The sequence below is a fragment of the Carica papaya genome, chromosome 7, assembly GCF_054855325.1.
Source record: "Carica papaya isolate Zhongbai chromosome 7, ASM5485532v1, whole genome shotgun sequence".
In the NCBI taxonomy this organism is placed as follows: Eukaryota; Viridiplantae; Streptophyta; class Magnoliopsida; order Brassicales; family Caricaceae; genus Carica; species Carica papaya.
In genome coordinates, this window is record NC_142315.1 from 7,286,127 (window position 1) to 7,304,895 (window position 18,769).

An 18,769-nucleotide genomic window follows, 5' to 3' on the forward strand; every position below is an offset into this window, starting at 1 on the left:
TATTGAACCAAGACCAAAAAAATTTGGTTCTATAGGACCAGACCCAACGGAAAACAGTCTGGTCTTTTAATCTAAACTCTCTCTCTCCCATCTCTGATCTCTTGCTCAATTTTGCTCTAACAAAATTCAGAAACTTTTTTCTTAATATTCTACTAGAATTGTGCATTGTATGCCCTAAACCGAAAACTGAATCAAACTTGCGTGTTAATTTTGGATTGGTCCAGTCCTCAATTCGGGAGGTCTGAAACGAACCAATCTTGATTTAGTCTTGATTTGGACTCGTCACCATAATTTAATATATTTACACACACACACACAAAAAAAAAAAAAAAAAAAAAAAAGAGAGCCCTGTATGCTATCACAATCGTTAGGAGGATTTTGTAGTTTTCTCAGAAAAAAATAAAATAAAATCCAGCACTGGGAATCATTTTGAATCATTAAGTCAAATTTTTTCTGTAATGTTATATACAACCACTACCATTTTCACACTGGTACAGATTTGGGCGGGAAATGATTTATGTATACAGAAGAAAAGATTGACCAAAATTGGTAAAAGATGAATTACACTCTACAAGTAACTTCTTATATACTCTATTTTCACCACATCAAATCTAAAAGCTGAGCTACCCAACTCATCCCTTCTTGTTCTCTCATTTTTCTAAGCATCAATTCCCTCGCCTGCTATCTTAGAAAACACGAAAAGCAGGGGCCGAAGAAAAAGCTACGAAAAAAATATTTATATGAAAGAAAATATTTCGGGAAAGAGATAATGGCCTATGCGGAGTACCTAACTTCATCTGTCTCTAACGAGTGAATATCTTCACGACTGCCAAAACAGATCAGGATCATTGCTATATAATGAATGATCTTGAATTTCCAGGTTTGCCACATGACAATCAACAAGCCGTGCCTGGATAATTTTACACAGCACCAATCCAGAAGGAAGCATCCACCATTCACTTTCATCCCTGCATCGTCATACCATCACACAACAGATGCACAAAAGCTTCAGTGCCTACGCAAATTATTTCCGCAGTATGTATATCTATGCCTCACTGTCATCATCCAGTTAGGAAAGTAAACTTACAAGCTAAAATTCCAGGACTGAAAGCTTGAATGCTTTTTATTTGAGTGGGCTCTGTAGTGAAGAAATCCACAGATGAAGGCAGTCATCTGTTACAGAGAAATAGTTAGAATATTAAGACAAAAATACTACGTTGGATTTGACCACACAAGGGAAAATTCAAGTAAGCAATTGTAGAAATCTATCTACTTTGATTTTGATTCAGAGTGGGGACATAAACTTCACTCTATCAACCTCCAAAACTTATTTCTTTCAGCAAATGTTAGCAATACAGGCTGACTGTTAGAAACCTGATCACAAATAATCCATTAATTATGCATTGCTAGGAGCATCTAACCTATTAATTGGGGAAAATAAATACAGTGCTCGTGCAAATCATCAAAATTATTAAGAGTGGTTAAGTCTCACGGTACTAGGTCCACTCCTATCTCGGTTTAAACTCACTGAAGTAAAATTCAAATTATGGATGTCTGTTGAATATTAAAATAAAAAAACCAAGAAAAAGACTTACAATATTGATCAAGGATGTAACATTCCATAGAGCATATACCCGTGCGAGGCCTGCTGACCTTCTAGGTCCATGACTGAACAAAGCATTGATTCCAGCTGGGAATGGAAGGAGTATGCCAAGAGGAAGAATAAATAAGACCAGACAGAAGTCCAGCAATGAAATTGAATACAGCTGTAGCAAAGTAAGCAGAACTAAGCTAAAGTCTCCTAGAAGTAGCATAGAAATGAGTAAGCCAACCAGATCCTGCAAATGACCAAATGAGCAAGTCAGACAGAATTTATCCTAAAAATTGCAGTAACATATTAGAAAAAGGAAACAAGAAGTAAATTTTATGTAAAAATGTACTTCCAATACCTGGTGACCAACAGGCTTAGAATTGCGAATAATAAAAGAGAAGGGGTAGCATATAGCCCTCTTCATTTTAGGTGTCCTTAAGCTTTTCGCATGCAGAATTCCTCCAAATATCCTTCTACATGTCATCAGATGTTCAGTTGGTCTCAAAGAATGCTGCGAATCCCTTTGATTAAATTGATGCAAACTGCAAATCATAGAAAAAAAAATAATTAAATCAAATCTTATGGCACCAAAAATTACAATAGCAAGCTAGTAGGTACCATGACTGTTCTTGGAGAAGTGAAGACCCAGCTTGGCTTCCCACTGATTGTGGCACCCTTTCATTCTTAATAGCACACACCAAGAGTCCAAACTGGCAATATCCAGAAGATGTAGGTTGCAACCAGGCAAGATCAACACATACACCATATGTGCTAAGAATGGGGTTTGCATGTGTTTCAAGCCAGCTGATGACATGACCAAATGTAATTTTAAGATGCCCATAGCGAACTAGGCGCAGTTGAGCATTCAGACCAGCAACCAGTCGATACCATATGGTTGGTGGAACAGACTGTTAAAAATTGTCAATTACAATAACAACCAGTACTTCAACACATAAGAAAACCAAGTTCCAAAAGAAAAAGGCATTCAAGCTTTCATAAAATGGAGGAACCTTATAACTAATATTGAACAAACCTGACTCATAAGGCTTGTAAGAATATTATCACTCTGAAGTGAGAAAGGAGCCATGTAACTGCCATCTCCACCAAATATTATTGACATTGGGAATCTCTGATGAAGGCGTGCAGGTAGATCAACTCTTTTCTCATCTCCACCAAGGAAAAAGTCTACATATGCAAGCATTAGATCGGCCGTTGCAGCTACCTGCAATGCAACATTACGAATATTGCCATAAACAGTGCCTGTCCCTTTAAACTTAAACAAAAGGATCTACAGTAAGCTAGACTATACATAAACTTCTATGAGAAAGTATTGGCACCAGTCAATCGACAATGCTATTGCTTCCTAACGGAGGGGTGAGACCGGAAAACAGGTCTTCTATGGCAACTCTAACCTGTAGAGTGTCATATTTTCAAATTTCTTTCCCTCATACCTAAGTCTGTGTCATATTTTCAAATTTCTTTCCCTCATACCTAAGTCTTACTCAACATATTATTGTGGCAAAAATATTACAGGAAATATTTGTTTGATATCAACCCTCATGTCCTTTATGAAATTTCAAAATTTTGAGTACCAATGGATCTGATAGTCAAAATCTGGCATTTTAAAGGTGGAAAAGTATATGATGTACACCTGTTGCATGAATAAACTTGTAATTTCAAAAAACACCAATTCCCTCTCTTATAAATCTCCGAAAAGAAACAGAATTAGCAGTATTGAAATTTTTTGGTATGAAATGAACCTTAAGCCCCTCATAGAGAGCACGTGAACGACATGAACGTAAGCAAGAATGGTCATATTCTGATCGAACAAATTCACGAAGTTGTTGCAATTTCTTTTTCCTGCATCCCTGTAACCAGGACCAAGCAAGCGGATATGCAAGGACAGAAAGGATGGTGTAGATTGATCCTTCCCACCACTGATAGGCAGCTAAACCATTAATCTCATCCACAAATCTATTGAATGCATCTTCATATCTGCCTTGCAAATGACATACCTTTAGACATCAAATCTTTTTTAACGCAAAGCCAGAGAAAAAATAAATAAAGAATCATGTTCAAGATTCAGGACAAAAAAATGGATATAATTAAATATTAGGAGTCACCACATTACCAGACATGAGGATCAGATGTGGGTAAAGAGAGCTTACACAATTTCTGTCACTTGTTCGGGAGGAGAGTGGGGAAGATGCCAAGGTTCACTAAAAGTATTTGGCCCCATAAAATACATTCTATGTACATGACTATGGGACTCCTCATTTCTGTTTGTCTCCAAAACCTGAGGATGTCAGATGTAAAACCTTCAGAAGTCTAAAAACTTCAAATGGCTTCAAATGTCAATCTTCATGTTGATCAGCATATCAGTTTAAAACAAAAAAAGATATAAGGAATGGGAACTTGACCTCATTCAATGACTCTAAGAAAGGAAAGGAATGATCTATTCGGGAGCTACGTCGAGCAGGTACTTGAGCTGGTAATTCATCCCCGCCAACATATTTCATCCTTGCAACACTAAGAACAAGAGCCAACATAACAAGAAGACCTAAAAGAATAAGACCAAACAACCATGGTCCACCAAAAGTGTAAACCAACTCTTCAAGTGTTGTGTAACAGTGTGGCATGTGATATCTGTCAGAAATGCACTTGTACGGGCAAGGACTTTCAGTGACACCACCTGTAGAAGTATAAAAGCAAATTTAAGAAAAAGATTAACTAAATAAAATAGAATCCATAATTTTTCAGGCCTTAAGATATGCAATGACCCAGCATCTATGAGAAACAACAATCATTGCTTCTCTTCCAAGCATAGAAAGTAAACCATTTAGCAGAAGAATATATATCTTTTTCATATAAAGAACCAACTTGAGGTAAATTTTAGAAGTACCCCAGTACTTCCACCATTTGTAATTGGTTTATGAACCCTACCTCGAACTTTGATGTATATAGCACGATTCGGAAGCTCGTAAGAGAGGCAACTACGACAAAGGGAGCTATCAGATCCACTGACATTCTTAAAAGTCCCAACAGGGCACTCCTGCAATATAATTTCCTCATAGGTAAATAAAACTGCCAAAGTTAAAAATAATGGGCCACTGAGAAAAAAAAAAGGATACTCTGCTACTTTTTACCTATAGAAATTTGAAATATGAAGATTTTTAAAATGTTACAGTATGTTCATTTGCATATTTAAGAAGTTGTTTAAAAAAGTGTTTGACCAGGAAAGGTTAAGGTCACCTAGAGTTTTCAGACTGCACTTCCTCCTAAATTAGAGAGTTTTAATGTGAAAAGCATGTTTCTTGCTCTGTGTTAACCATAGTCTCCGGTCACTTGGGCTTCAAAAAGTTCCAAAGTATCAAATGACAGAACAAAGTTGCATCGCTACCTCACAAAAGATTCCATTGAGCCCCTTTGGACAGGCCTTCCCAGTAACAGTTCCGTTTCCCCCAGTACGACCTTGACCGCTGCCAAATCCTCCCCTGCCATGGTAAAAATCAAAATTTGTTCAAAAGATCAATAATTTCAATATGAGCAAAATGACCCAAAATGAAAAGGAAAAGAAATTGGAAATTTTCCTACTAATAACCAAGAAGTGTTGGTCTTTCTTTGAATAAACAAAAACCTAACCACCCAATATTGTACTAACCATATTGTCAGAACTACATGAATAGGTAAAGATGCCCTCAATAATAGCGGAAGAAAGATTAGTAAGACCTATCATTGCTAGATCTCTTAAAGCATCATTTTCAGACAGATAGTAATATGTAACAATTTTATAACTGTTTCATGTTGTTCTTTCTCTCTTTTCATGTTCCAGTTCCACCCGTCTCCTCAGTGATTTACATTACAGATCTGGATCCATACGTCCAGTCTCACTTTGCAAATTGTTAAAAGGATTTGAGGTCATGCTAAAACATCCAAAAAATTCCTTCCTGGTCAGCAAGAAATTGGGCCAAAGGGAAATTATTAGTTTCAGCATAAACAGCTTTCATGCTGACATCTGGCCACAGTTCATGTTCACAAAAAGTCACTATTTAATTTAGAATATTTTCCAAGAATTGTATGCATTACAGAAGCAGCGAACAGGATTCAGTAATTTTAAAAACAAAATTGCAGTTTTTCCTATTTGAATATCTATAAAATGGCACTCTGGCCTTCTGGCTGACTCACATGCATCTCCTAAGTATGAATGCAATTAAGCATATGGATTCTTAACTGCACAGAAAATCCATATCTTCTAAAGTTAGTAGAGTCAATCACATAAAATCAGCAATCAGTAGCAATTACTTAGATATATTAAACTATTACCAACAAGTTTTGAAATTCATCCCCAGTGGTCACCAGTGTTGTTGTGTTTTTTTTTTTTTTTTTTTTTTTTTTTGGCATCAGTCCTATTGCATAGGGCCACATCCAGAGCAACTTTCAAATCCTTCATCCCTTAGAAAGGAGCAAATAGGGATACCAGTGGGCAAAGTCCAGGTGTTGTTAGCATCGACCATTTAGCACTAGTAACTAGTTTACTCAAATGAGTGTGATGTTTATCGTAACAGCATATGACTGGCCATCTGCAGGACTACTATATTTCTTAAGTTGTGAATATCTCTATACTTTGCTTCATAAGTTATAAGATTGCTTATTGGATGAAGTTTGCATTTAAAGGTAATGACCCAGTCCATACTTCCCTCCAGATAGCTCAAGATAGATTACAAGTAAAGATTGAATTTAGTCCAAATTATGAATGTATCTTGAAATTCGTCAAACAGACATGCTATATGTTTTGTCATAATATGTTCTATTATGTGGATTAGTTGGTGCAAAGTCTCTGTGGAAAAAAGATATTTTGCACTTGTCCTGTATCTCTGGAAAAAGAATGAACTTTTATACCAGCATAACTTGAAGTGATGCCATACATGCAAACTATGAATTTTAAGATTAAAGTTTATAAGCTCTTATATATATTTTTTTTTTTCTGAAAGTGTGAGATCCTATGTTGGAAAAGTAACATTTTTTTTCTTAATTCTAGGAAGCACCTGCTACTTCATGGCTGAGAGTAAGCACTGCATATGTAACAATGGGTAAACATGTATAATATACCCGCAGCCTCGTTATGCTATGTTTCACTACAACAAACTACTCATCTTGAACACTGCAGAACATAATGCCAGTTTAACTGAGGATTAGACTTTTATATATGAGACCCATACAAAATGTCATCTATCAGAAACCATGATTGTAATTATTATAACGCAACATAAAAAAGCATTTTTAAGTGGCTACAATTCCCTCTAGTGAGGCAAAGAGACTGGAAAAGATCCAGTATAGATTCTTACAGGGCGATATAGAAGAGAGGAGAAAATTTCACCTTGTGATTTGAGACAAGGTTAAGCAATCATTACAACATAGAGGTTTGGGTTTCAGATCATTGGTGGGGTTCAATGGAGCACTTTAGCGGAAGTGTTTAGGAAGATTTGTGAGGGAGAAGAAGAGTAGGGAGTAGAGTGTTAATTGCTAAGTATGGCCTGGCAGTGGAGGTTCGTTTAGAGATCTTCCAAGAGATCCACATGGGCTCGGATTGTGGAAGAAAATTATCATGGAGATGTGCGGTTTTCAGGAGTGTGTTAAATGGAGAGTGGGCTCGGGTGATAGAGTAAGCATCTGAAGGATGAATGGGTGGAGGGGCAGGCTTTGATTCATCAATTTCCCTGTATTTTTTGCCTTCACTCGCTTCAATGAATGCCACCATTAAAAATTCCATTCTTGGCTCTGGTGGGAAAGAGGTGTAGTTCAGTTGAGTTGGTTAGAAATTTAAATGATTACAAGACCTGTGAGAAACACGAGACTGTTGAGGTTTCTCCCAGTGACAAACGTGACACAAGCATATAGAGAAAAGCCAATTGGGAAGTTGAATTCTTCAAGTGTCTTCTTGGTGAAGTCATTCTATTGGCATCTGAACAGGATGGTGCCCCAAGAAGATTTTTCAGCCAACTTGATTTGGTAGATACTGGCAACTCCTAGGGTGGCTTTCTTCACTGGGTAATAGCAGATTCATTAAGGAGGAATTACCAGCTTGGAGAGGCATCCCAGGTGATGAGAGACTAAAATTTATCATTTTGGCTACCTTTTAGGCTATTTGGAAAAAGAGGAATAGAAGGCCTTTTAAGGGGACAAAATTTAATTCTGACAGGTTTAAGGACTTTTTCCAGACCCTAAGTTTTTTGTTCATAATTCACCCGTTTGCTTCTAACGAAGGTTTGGAAGATTTACTAGATATCCTATTAAAATTATAAATACTTTTCTATATGGATTTTGCACCACCTTAGTGCTTTTGGATATATTATATTTCTTTCCAAAAAAAAAAACAACAAAAACCATTTTTAACTGCATTTAGATTCAGTAATAGATAGTTTATTTCAAAAGAAGAGGAAAAAGATTCAGTTATAGATGAGAAGATGACAGATGGTACAAGATGTTTGAATCAACATCTAAAATGTCACTATAAAGATAAATTAGGAAAATCTAACCATTGATAACACTACACTAAGCAAATAATCATAATAAATTTTTCTTCATAAAAAATATACACAAACCTGGTTAGGATGCTTCCGTTCACACTAGCTAGAGGTACATACTCATCCCCTGTGGAAATATCAGACCAGTGAAAGTGAACTCTTCCACCACCTCCACCACCACCGCCATTGGGACTCCCATGTCCCCCAGCGGCTGAGATAATAGCAGCCTCACCTAGCACCAGCGAACTAACAAACAAAAGAATTGTCCCACCAGCTCCACCTCCAGGGCCTATATTTGACATGATGCCACCACCTGGCTTTCTAATGTCTTCCCCAAAACTTTCTCCGTCGGCTCTAAGCGAACCATAAATATATAAACTTGAGACTGAATGTTCCAATGAACCCATCACTGTTCAAGCAGTAAAAGCACAAAACCATAACAATTGGCCCAAAGGAAAAAAATATTTTGATCAGCTGAAAATATAATTATAAACAGCAGCAGAAAGGTTGACAGAATTTGATTAGAATCTCTCTATGGTGCCTTGTGGGTATTTTTCCTTTATTTACATCCCCGTTTATGCATTGATGTAGTTATATTTAACATAATTTTTGTTATACACTTCACTCCAATGGTATATTTTTCTCTTGCTGGCCTATTTAAATATTTATCATCAGATATTTCTCTCAAAGAAAATATTTAACATAATTTTACACATATATGTATATTGTCATTCATGAACATTGTGAATGGGTTCAATTAATTAATATACTAAAACTCATAACTGGACTGCAATCTGAAGGTATAGATATCAAGATATACTTTTGTGACCTCGTAGTTGTTTGAGAGTACAACTTTTCAGTACCTAATTTTACTACCTAATCTTCAGAAGAATAAGGGAACGTTTGGGACAACTACACTTTTTAGTTTCCTTTTGCTATCAATATAGGTTTATGGGTTATACAAGTATAATTAGTAGAAATGTATATATAAGCATATACAGTTACATGCATCTAATATATGTTTATGTGTACATATTTTTTTATGAGAGAGAGAGAGAGAGAGTACAAATAGAAAACAGTTTTTAAAAAAATCTGAAAATAACTTCTAATTTTCTCCCAAGTCAAGCCGTATAGTTTCATTTTCCAAAAATGTTTTTTACTTCCAACTACCACATGTTTTTCTACAATTTTCATCTATGAGCACATAAATACTTAAAAGATTTTTTTTGAAAAAAAGCTTCCATGTACAAACAAGAAATCATAAAATTATAGAAATGCTTCCGTCTCCAACTACCACATTTCTAGTAAAAATGCTTCCATGTATTAAAACGAAGATATTTTTGCATAACCACCAAGGGCTTTGCTTTTAATGTTGTTCTGGTACATCATTTTTTAGAGAAAAAAAGTGAACTTAATAGGTAGGTGCCAAGGGGTGCCACCCTGCAATTTTTGTTTAATGTATAAGGGTAGTCCTCTTACAACGAGGACTTACCAAGCTTGTTGATATTTTGATTAATCTATAACTATCAATTATTACTCTTATTAGAGGAAGAAAAAGAAAGTAAAATAAGTAAACAAGTGCTCATATCCAAAGCATACCTATGATTAAACTGTAAATTTTGTATATGGGCGGTACCTTTTTGGTACCTTTGTGAATAGTACTTTTCATATTTTTTATTTAAAAAAAAAAAAATATCCAAAGCATACCTATAATACCACCGCCAGCAGTGGCCCCAGCAAGACTATCATTTCCACTACCACTGCCGAGTTCACAAGGCAAATCAGCATCTCCATATGTAACACCACCATCAACAAAACTGCCATTGTAGTATCCCTCACCTCCCTTGCCACCGTGTCCACCACCACCACCCAAACCATTGTTAAACACCTTTCCTCGTCCAACTCCACCAGTGCAACCTGTATACAATTCAATCATGATTGTGTAAAACAAGTGCCATGGAAAGTGTTACATTTGCCCTCATAATCATAACTTTTTAAGGACAGAACTATGTGATGAATTGAAAGAAATGTTTCCCTTCTTGCATTTTTCTTATTTGATAATTGTGGTAAAATTTTAAACAGTAAAGAAATAGATGAGATACCTAACCCAGCTGCAGTAACTGCTCCAGAAGCATGGACAAGTACAGCTCTAACCCAGTGGAAATAGATAACAGATCCTCTCATGGTGCCCTCAACTATCACATCTTCAACTCGACAGATCTGCAGTAAAAAAGGAACCCAAATTTTTATCAGAAACCACAAGGCCCTCACAACAACAAAACAAGCAGTAATTGGTCAGGACTACTCAATGTTCAATCTGACAAATGAAACACCTGAAGAGTAAAGGACAGTGAAGAGTTCACGTTACAATCCTCAGGAGGGTGAACTAGTTCTGCAGGACAATCCTGGAGTTCACAGTAGAGGTGCGGCGTCCTACCAATATTCAAAATTAAACTTTTATGAATTTAGTGACACAGAATAGCTATGATGATTATGTTACAAAAAGTTTATATATATAACTTACGTATCATTGTTTCTGGCATTCTCCAATGGACCTCGCAAAGTGGAACCAGGTCCAACCTTAATGTTGTACCAAAAGAATTCAGCACATAAGCATACAAATTATCTCAATGAGATAGTCATGAACCAAGTAATTCAGAACTAATAAAAAACTGAAAAATAAATCAGGAACAAAAACAGAAATCATGCAGATATTATTACAAATATCACTACAAAAAATTTCCAGAACACAGCAGAAACTGAATAACAAATTATTCTTGGGGGCCAACACAAATATGCCAGTAACCATTAACTGATTTGTCAGCTATCTGCATATGAAATTTTGCATATAGTATTTCAGATAATTAGCAGGTTAATCTTAGCCACAAAACAAATAATGGATAAGAGTAGGACATTATATCCAAGACCAAAGGGTATCTACAGTCCGTCCAAATGGAGAGTTTTTTCTATGAAAGAGTCATCTTCGTCCATCCATCTACTCAAAATCACCATAATATTTGAAACTTATCATTTTCCAGTAGGAAATAGAAGTCAAATCAAATAACACACTGAAATTGGCTGGTCTGGTGACAAGAATTTGTTGTCCTAGAAGACAGTTCCCCAAGACTAAACATAATTTAAGTATATGAACAAACAAGAAATCATACAATTTTTTGCCCTTGTTAAACCTAACCTTAAAAGAGGCGGGATAGGGGATTCAATTCAATTAACTTCTTCACACAGGATAAGCAGCTGCTCGCAATTATTCTACATCACAAGTTACCAAGCTAGAATAAAGAAGCCTTTAGCTTACATTTATGCTAAAAAACAATGATAGGATGAGATGTTGTGCTTCAATCATATTGCCTGGCCCTGACAAATTCAAAAAACCTTGTCCATGAACTCCCAAATTAGCATTGGAACTTATAACAGATGATTCCTGAAACCCAAATATTGAGGATCATTTCACTTTCGCTAGCAGTCATTTCAGAAGCACCACTAATAAACATTCTGTAGTTATATAAAGATGTGGAAGTTAAGTTACCTTGAGAACCACTAAATTGCTTGCCTCAAGTAATGATGTTGCCACTATTGCATCACCACCACCATCAATAAGCATTTTTGAGTTCCACATTAAGTGCATCTTAACAGACATTCTTAAGGCTCCATATATCTAGTTTAAATTAAAAGTAGTAACAATAAGGATGATATTATGGTAGAGGTATAATCTATAACAGTAACCTAGATGTTTTATTGCAAATAAAGGCAAAGGCACATCACAAATTTAATTGAAGACTGAAGAAAAGATTATCAAAGGCGACATCATCCCTCAGATTAAGAGTGGAGAGAGGACGAGGAAACTATTCAAATTACGAACTGACACAACAAATTTTGCACATATAATTAAAAAGGGAATGCATAAGGATAAATATGCAACCCTTGAATTTTTTTTTTTTAAATAAGCACCCTCAAATTTGGTGAATGATATATCTGGAATAGAAAATGTCCTCAGAAAATGAACATATAATTAAAAGGAAAGGCATTTAAATAAATATGCAACCCTCATATAAGGAGAATTGCAAAACTTCATATAAGGAGAGTTGCAAAACTATCTGCCATGGATGGATCTCAGAATCAGATTTCATAGAGCATAAGCAAACTATAGTTAGAGTCACTAGGTCTGTATTAGAAGATGGAGAACATGTTATTCAAAATGATGTGGAAATAAAAGGCAGTTTTCTTATGTAAAACTTCCCGTTCAGGGATCATTCCTAAGATTTCAAATTCTATGAATTTTTTCAAAAGGATTTGGAATCTTTAGCATGCACAACTCCATATCCATTAAAGGTCACAATAGTTTCCCTCAATCAAGAGGGAGAGGAGATGCGCCTGTCACTTGCCTTGATAATTGAGTCACTCATCAAAAGTTCTTCTGCCATCAACTCAAACTCTGATGAGGCATAATGAGCAAGCCCAAAACTCAGAAGTGCACCACATGATAAGTGAATTTGTCCACGAACCTATTTCACATGTTAGAATTTCAATATTGCCGAAAGAATTTCAATATTACCAGCGTAGACACCAGAAAGAAGAAACAATATTAATACCTGAGGTTCTGAACTATAATATTTCAAAATCACCACCATAAAAGAAATATATATATATATAATATATATACATGTTGACAATGTTATACAGAACAGGTCAACTGAGAATGTAGAATCAGTGAAAAATACTTAAAAAGCACAAGATCGTATGAGGGAGAACAGACCCTACAGATAAACATACTAGAACATTAATTATCAATTATGCATATAAAGCTTAAAATATACTATGAAGTCAAGCTGGTTCCACATGAACATACACTACTGGACTTTGCACAAGGGCCCATATCTAATTGCATGCAGCCAGAGTAGCATCAATCTGCCTACTTGGAATTAGGGGTTTAACTTAAATATCACACCATAGTTTCTTAGACATCACACCTAAGAATTAAATAACTAGGCATCATGCCTAATTGTGCCTAAAGAAACTATGTTACAAGATATAGTCCAACTAGGACCAGAAACTCTGACAAGAGACTTAAAAAGATGCAAACCATATATAAAATCTTAATATCACAAAAGCCAAATCTTACTCGTACTACTACACAAAACCTAGAATTAAAGCAAATAAAATTACTAATTATTTTAGAAAAAACAAGTAACTAAACTTCTTCTAAATTAAAATGTGAATAACAACAAGAAGATTTGAGGTTGGCAGGGGCACCATGGCTAACTTACCAATCAATTAGTTGTTTACAATTTCGGTCCCGGTGCATATTGCTAAAAACCTGGAAAATATACAATGCAGATTTCTTTGGGGTGATGATGATGAGAATTATAAATTTCATCTGGTTAAATGGGAAGAAATAAAAAAACCGACTAAGTGTGGAGGTTTGGAAATCAGGTCCATTGTTAATTTAAATGTGGCATCGTAAAGGAAATGGTTATGGCGTTATTTATTTGAGGAGGACAGATTATGGATACAGATTGTTTGGATCCATTGGGGTGACCTTGTGTGGGACAACAGTGGGGTCACAAGGCTTAGAAGAGCTCATGAAAAGAGTTTATGGAGGAAAATCTTGATGCAGTGGCCTATTTTTTTGGAAAATCTGCTGTGGAAGGCTGGCAGGGGCAATAAATCAGATTTTGGAAGGATATTTGGATAGATAACATGTGTTTAATGAGGAGGTTTCCCAGAATTTTTTCCATTTCTCAGACAAAAAATATGTTGATTCAGGATGCTTACAAGATTAATAATGGTTGTGTTGAATGGCTGATCAATGTCTCGAGAAATCTGCAGGCTTGGGAACTCGGTGAGTTTGAAAATTTGCTACTTTTATTAGCTGCTGAACAGATGTCTGCTGGGGAGGACAAGGTGTTGTGGAAGTTGGATAAAAGTTGTGTTTTCTCAGTCAAATCTTATTACAAGCACTTAACAGACAAAACTAATGTGATGAGTTTTGATTTTCCCTCTAGGCAGATCAGGAAGGTGAAAGTTCCCCCTAGAGTTGCTTTTTCTATATGGGAAGCAAGTAGAGAATGCATCTAGACAATTGATAAACTTAAAACTAGGAGGTTGGCCATTCCAAACCGGTGCTATTTGTGTATGGCTAATGAGGAAAGCTGTGTGCATGTTCTGCTGCGGTGTCCTGTGGCTTCTGGGTTGTGGAATGTTATTTTTAGTATGATTGGTGTTAACTGGATGATGGCTGGATCTATTAAGGAGGAATTGTGGGCTTGGAAAGGGATGCATGTAGAGAGGAAGTTGAAAATTTTAATTCTTTTATCCTTGTTTTGGATTCTATGGAAGGAGAGATATTCTAGAGTTTTCGAGGGTAAAACTAATGATTTGTATAATTTGAGAAATAGGTGGTTGCAACCATGACATGATTAGTGATGTGAATTATGCGCATGTCATTGATTCGCTAACTACATTGTAAAGATTTTATATAGGGGCGGTACCTCCGATTGTTTAGTACCATGTTAATAGAATTTTACACTTTTTATTTCAAAAAAAAAAAAAAAGATTTGATGTTGACATGGTTTAAACAAAACCTAGTCTGGTACCAAGTTCACAGTACAACTTGATGGACCATTTTATCCCCAAAACATAGACTGAGAGAAAATTACTCAACTTTATTATTAGATTTTATTTTTACAGTTCCAAGTTAAGTCAATCTAAAATGATTTCAACGACACATAATATATGAACTAGTCATTACCAGGTACAAAGTTTCCCGATAACCTTTCAGTCACTTTAGAACAGCCAATTAACGCTAACTAAGACCCAAAAAATGCCAAAATGGAAAAAATCAAGTCACTAACAGAAGACATCATGCTAAGAAGAATAACATGTTCATGTGCACGATTACGAAATTCTTCAAAAGATGGAATTTCCTTTTTCCCTTTCTTTGGGATAGGGTTGAAGAGGAAGGGAAAGATATCACCTGCAAAGAAGACATGTAGAGAATATATTTAAGAAAATAGGGGAGCAAGATTTTTAATGACCTGAACACGACTCCAAAATAAAGGAACAGAAGCCTTGGCACGATTCCGAATGTAAACATTTGTCCAAAGTGGTTGTTTAGGAAACTCCAGGAGAAGTGTGTCAGTGTTTGTAGACAGATTGCTATTGCTAACAATAAGCCGTCGAGGCACAGCATCATAATATGTTCCTGCAGCACCTGAATTCTCTGGACAGCCAAAACTCCTTCCACCTGAAAATAGAATGTCAAGGTAATGCCAACTTATATGGTTACATATTTCCAAAAGAAACTAGCTAAATCATATGTGTTACACATTGGATAACTTTTACATCTACCTTTAGTGTAAGAAAACATATATTAAGATATAAAACATGTAACATGTCATGAACAAAAAAATAAATTAATGTCCTTTTTAACTTAAATATAAGTTTAGTACTAAGTTTTAATTTGGCTTTTTTGGCGCATTTAATTAAGTTAATTCTTGTATGAGAAAATGAGTTATTTTGCGAACGATTTTATTTTATAATAAATTAAAATTTAGGAATAAATATGTTAAAATCGTGAGTATATATAAAATTCAACAATAAGTAACCAACCACTTGTCTGGACATAATCAATTCTATTGAAGTGCTTGTTAATTTTAAGAAAGTTTGACAAATGGAAAAAAATACACATATTTAATCTGGAGAGCAGGTGAAGAAAGCGAGAGGATACGTATACAGATGCCTTCAGGTAGGATGATTAGAAACATCTGAACCCACAAGGGTCCTTCTCAAGCTAGCTCTCTCTCTCTCTCTCTATATATATATATCTATATATATATACATATGTATACATATCCATATATATCATATTCAGATATTGCACTATGGCGCGGATATAAAGTTCCTTTATCTGCATCAGATACTTGCATGTTTGAGCACCTTTGTTGCATGCGAAAGAAACAGAAAGTGATCTTTGCTTGCGAGTTGACTCTAGGAAATGAAACTCCACAAGTTTTTCTAATTAAAAAGTTCCATCCAAATTTCAATTGACTAACAAAATAATCACTATAAATGATAAAACCAAATAACAAGAAATAACACGTTGAAGAAAAATCCTACAAGATATTAAGTAAAATTTAGAAGTAAACAAAATCGCAATAGTTTTGCATCTACTTTATAGAAGAAAATCCATAAAGTATATCTGCTACATGATACTTAATCTGCTACAGAATGATCACATACAAATACCCTGTGCTACTTTCTCTATTTTCTTTCATTTTTGGTATGTTATCAAGAATGTCAGAGGAGAAACATCCTTACTGAACAAGCATTATACAAGAACAACAGAAACAGGAATTTCCAGCATATCTAAAATAATCATGGATAACATATTCATTTAGAATCATAAAAATGATAACTTAATAGATTTGAAGAATAGAAAGATTTAAGTAGATACGAAATCATACCATGAACAAAGAAATATGTATCATCATGTCTGCTAAAAACATCTATTGATATTCTTCCACCACCACCCCCAGCAAATCCATTTCCTCCAGCAGCACTTATTTGTCCACGTCCAGTCCTGGAGTTCATAGTAGTTTTCAGGCAGTAGCCATATATTGCTCCATAAGGAAGAACTTAAGCCTACCATTAAAACCTACCTTGTTGGCAACAGATTTTTCTTAACAAGACAAGTGAGGCTACCTAAATACAGAATAACAAGTGCAACATATCCTAATGAAAAACACATACATATTTTTAGTGAGTGAACTGAACAAGTGGAGTATCTAAGACTAGTGACAAATTCTCTATCATTCTTCTTGAAAATGTCCTAGCCTTTCATAAATATTGATGCTGACTCTCTTATGTCCAAGAGGCTATAAAATTCCCTACCAAGACATTACTAACCATTGAATAAAATTTGCCTTTGATTTCAAACTTTGACCTCTGCTTCTCCACTCAAAAGATTATATAATATGTCACTAAGAAGTCTTGCAAACAAAAAACTAAGCAACTTTATGCAATATATATACCCAAAAAAGGTTTTATGCGTTGAGGAAGATGCATATGGCAGGTGGTATCCACCGCTGCTGTTTCATCCAACCGCAAGAAGATGGATAGAAATCCAAAAAAGCCAACTAAAAGCATCTCAGTTAATGATTTGATGGCATGAAACAGAAGCATAAATATAAAAATGTGCGCTATATATGCAGAATTGAAAAGTACATATCCGACTAAGTCAATTAGCCGACTAGTGGATTTAGAAGAGTTTACATTCTTTGAGCCTTGATATAAATGCTGCCACCAGAACCTCCTCCCCCCTTCACACCACCATCTCCACCATCAGCCATGAGTCCCCCGTCAACCTCAATCGAGCTTTTCACCTCCAACCATATCCTGCCACCTCCTTCCCCTCCATAATTCTCCCCTTTACACGTCGTGCCACCTTTGCTCCCATAACTCCACGGCTCGTCCAATGATGACCACGAATACGCGTCCCCTCCCCACACATCATCCGGCAGTTTTGTATTGTCTGTGACGCAACTGGCGCCTCTGCCGCCATGGCCACCTCCAGCACCCTGCACCCCGGAGGGAGTACCACTGGTCTGGGCCGGGGGTTCACCCGCCAAGCCAGTTACATTCACCACAGACCCAGAAAGTAAACTTGCATTCGAAGCGTAAATCGAAACTGACCCAGCAACTATCATCCCATTGAGGCGCAAAGTGAATTCACCACTTACATTGATTAAAATCGAGCAACCCCTTACCGCGCAGCCGAAGATTACACCGGGAAGAATGTGTAAGCTTCCGCTTCCTTCAATGTAGACGTCGTGATCGAAGATCAAGCTGGAATTGAGCTGGCAAGAAGTGTCGAGCGAGCCGATGCCCATAAGGTCCTCCGCGCAGGAGAGCGGTGGAGGAAGAGGAGGCAATGAAGGTGGCGGCGGGGATGGAGGAGAATAGTCCCCGTGAAACGTAAAGGCATCGAAACCGATAACCGGGAATTCATCCTTGTTTGGATCAATAGCGAAAGAAACAGTTGTAGTGAAAAGTGGCAGGATGTTGTAGAAAAGCAAGAGAAAAACAACATGCGAAGATTGAGCCATTAAATGAGGAGCGACTCATTTACAGGGAAGGAGTCGCATGAGTTGTAACAAAGTGCGTTTCGACAAAGCAAGAAAAGTGAAGAGAAGGGGTGGTTGTGGAGATGGGCACTGGAATTACAGAATTATTACGCTGATTCAATAAGCTGAGTGAGACTTGAAGTAGAAATTTGGATTCGGTGATAGATCAGAAATGGAAAAAAAAACGACAAGTTTGGTGGCCGTTTCGGGAATCTTCCTGGAAGATAAAATGGTATTGTGAGAAAAAGAGAGGAGGAATGGTGGCGAGTGAATGAGAGAGAGTTGGGGTGGGGGGAGGGGAAATTGAAAAGAAGCATGAGGGAGAAAAGAGAAAAGGAAGAGGTCACACGTGCCTATCACACGTGTGATGCTTCAGTTACCCCTCTACTGAAAACTTGATACCTGTTGGGCCCAAAATGTTTTCAATGTTTATAATTTAAAAATCCATCCAGACCCATTTAAATTTTGTTTTGTAGCTTTTTTTATTATTCAAGGCAGATTATTTTAACAAATAT

At 36.2% G+C, this 18,769-nt stretch overlaps 1 protein-coding gene across 1 annotated transcript; it reads right to left on the minus strand.

Annotated features, from left to right (window-relative positions):
• Positions 1 to 400: 400 nt before the first annotated feature.
• Positions 401 to 18,542, minus strand: LOC110812420 (uncharacterized). The gene is made up of 22 exons (XM_088207005.1): positions 17,404 to 18,542; positions 16,596 to 16,711; positions 15,168 to 15,376; positions 12,516 to 12,635; positions 11,660 to 11,788; positions 11,429 to 11,554; positions 10,640 to 10,695; positions 10,449 to 10,548; positions 10,218 to 10,335; positions 9,823 to 10,032; positions 8,194 to 8,524; positions 4,992 to 5,085; positions 4,535 to 4,643; positions 4,012 to 4,283; positions 3,760 to 3,887; positions 3,352 to 3,586; positions 2,625 to 2,813; positions 2,210 to 2,499; positions 1,950 to 2,133; positions 1,596 to 1,838; positions 1,088 to 1,173; positions 401 to 968 (listed from the first exon to the last, which is right to left on the minus strand). The coding sequence occupies exons 1-22, from the start codon at positions 18,234 to 18,236 to the stop codon at positions 821 to 823; spliced, it is 4,326 nt and encodes a 1,441-aa protein (XP_088063131.1). The 5' UTR covers positions 18,237 to 18,542; the 3' UTR covers positions 401 to 820.
• Positions 18,543 to 18,769: the final 227 nt, after the last annotated feature.

Excerpts from the sequence above, each read along its gene's own strand:
- LOC110812420 (XM_088207005.1), bottom strand. The coding sequence starts at position 18,236 with ATGGCTCAATCTTCGCATGTTGTTTTTCTCTTGCTTTTCTACAACATC. Across the intron at positions 2,500-2,624 it reads TTACAAGCCTTATGAGTCAG|TCTGTTCCACCAACCATATG; the intron begins GTTTGTTCAATA and ends AATTTTTAACAG. Across the intron at positions 969-1,087 it reads CAGTCCTGGAATTTTAGCTT|GGATGAAAGTGAATGGTGGA; the intron begins GTAAGTTTACTT and ends ATGACGATGCAG.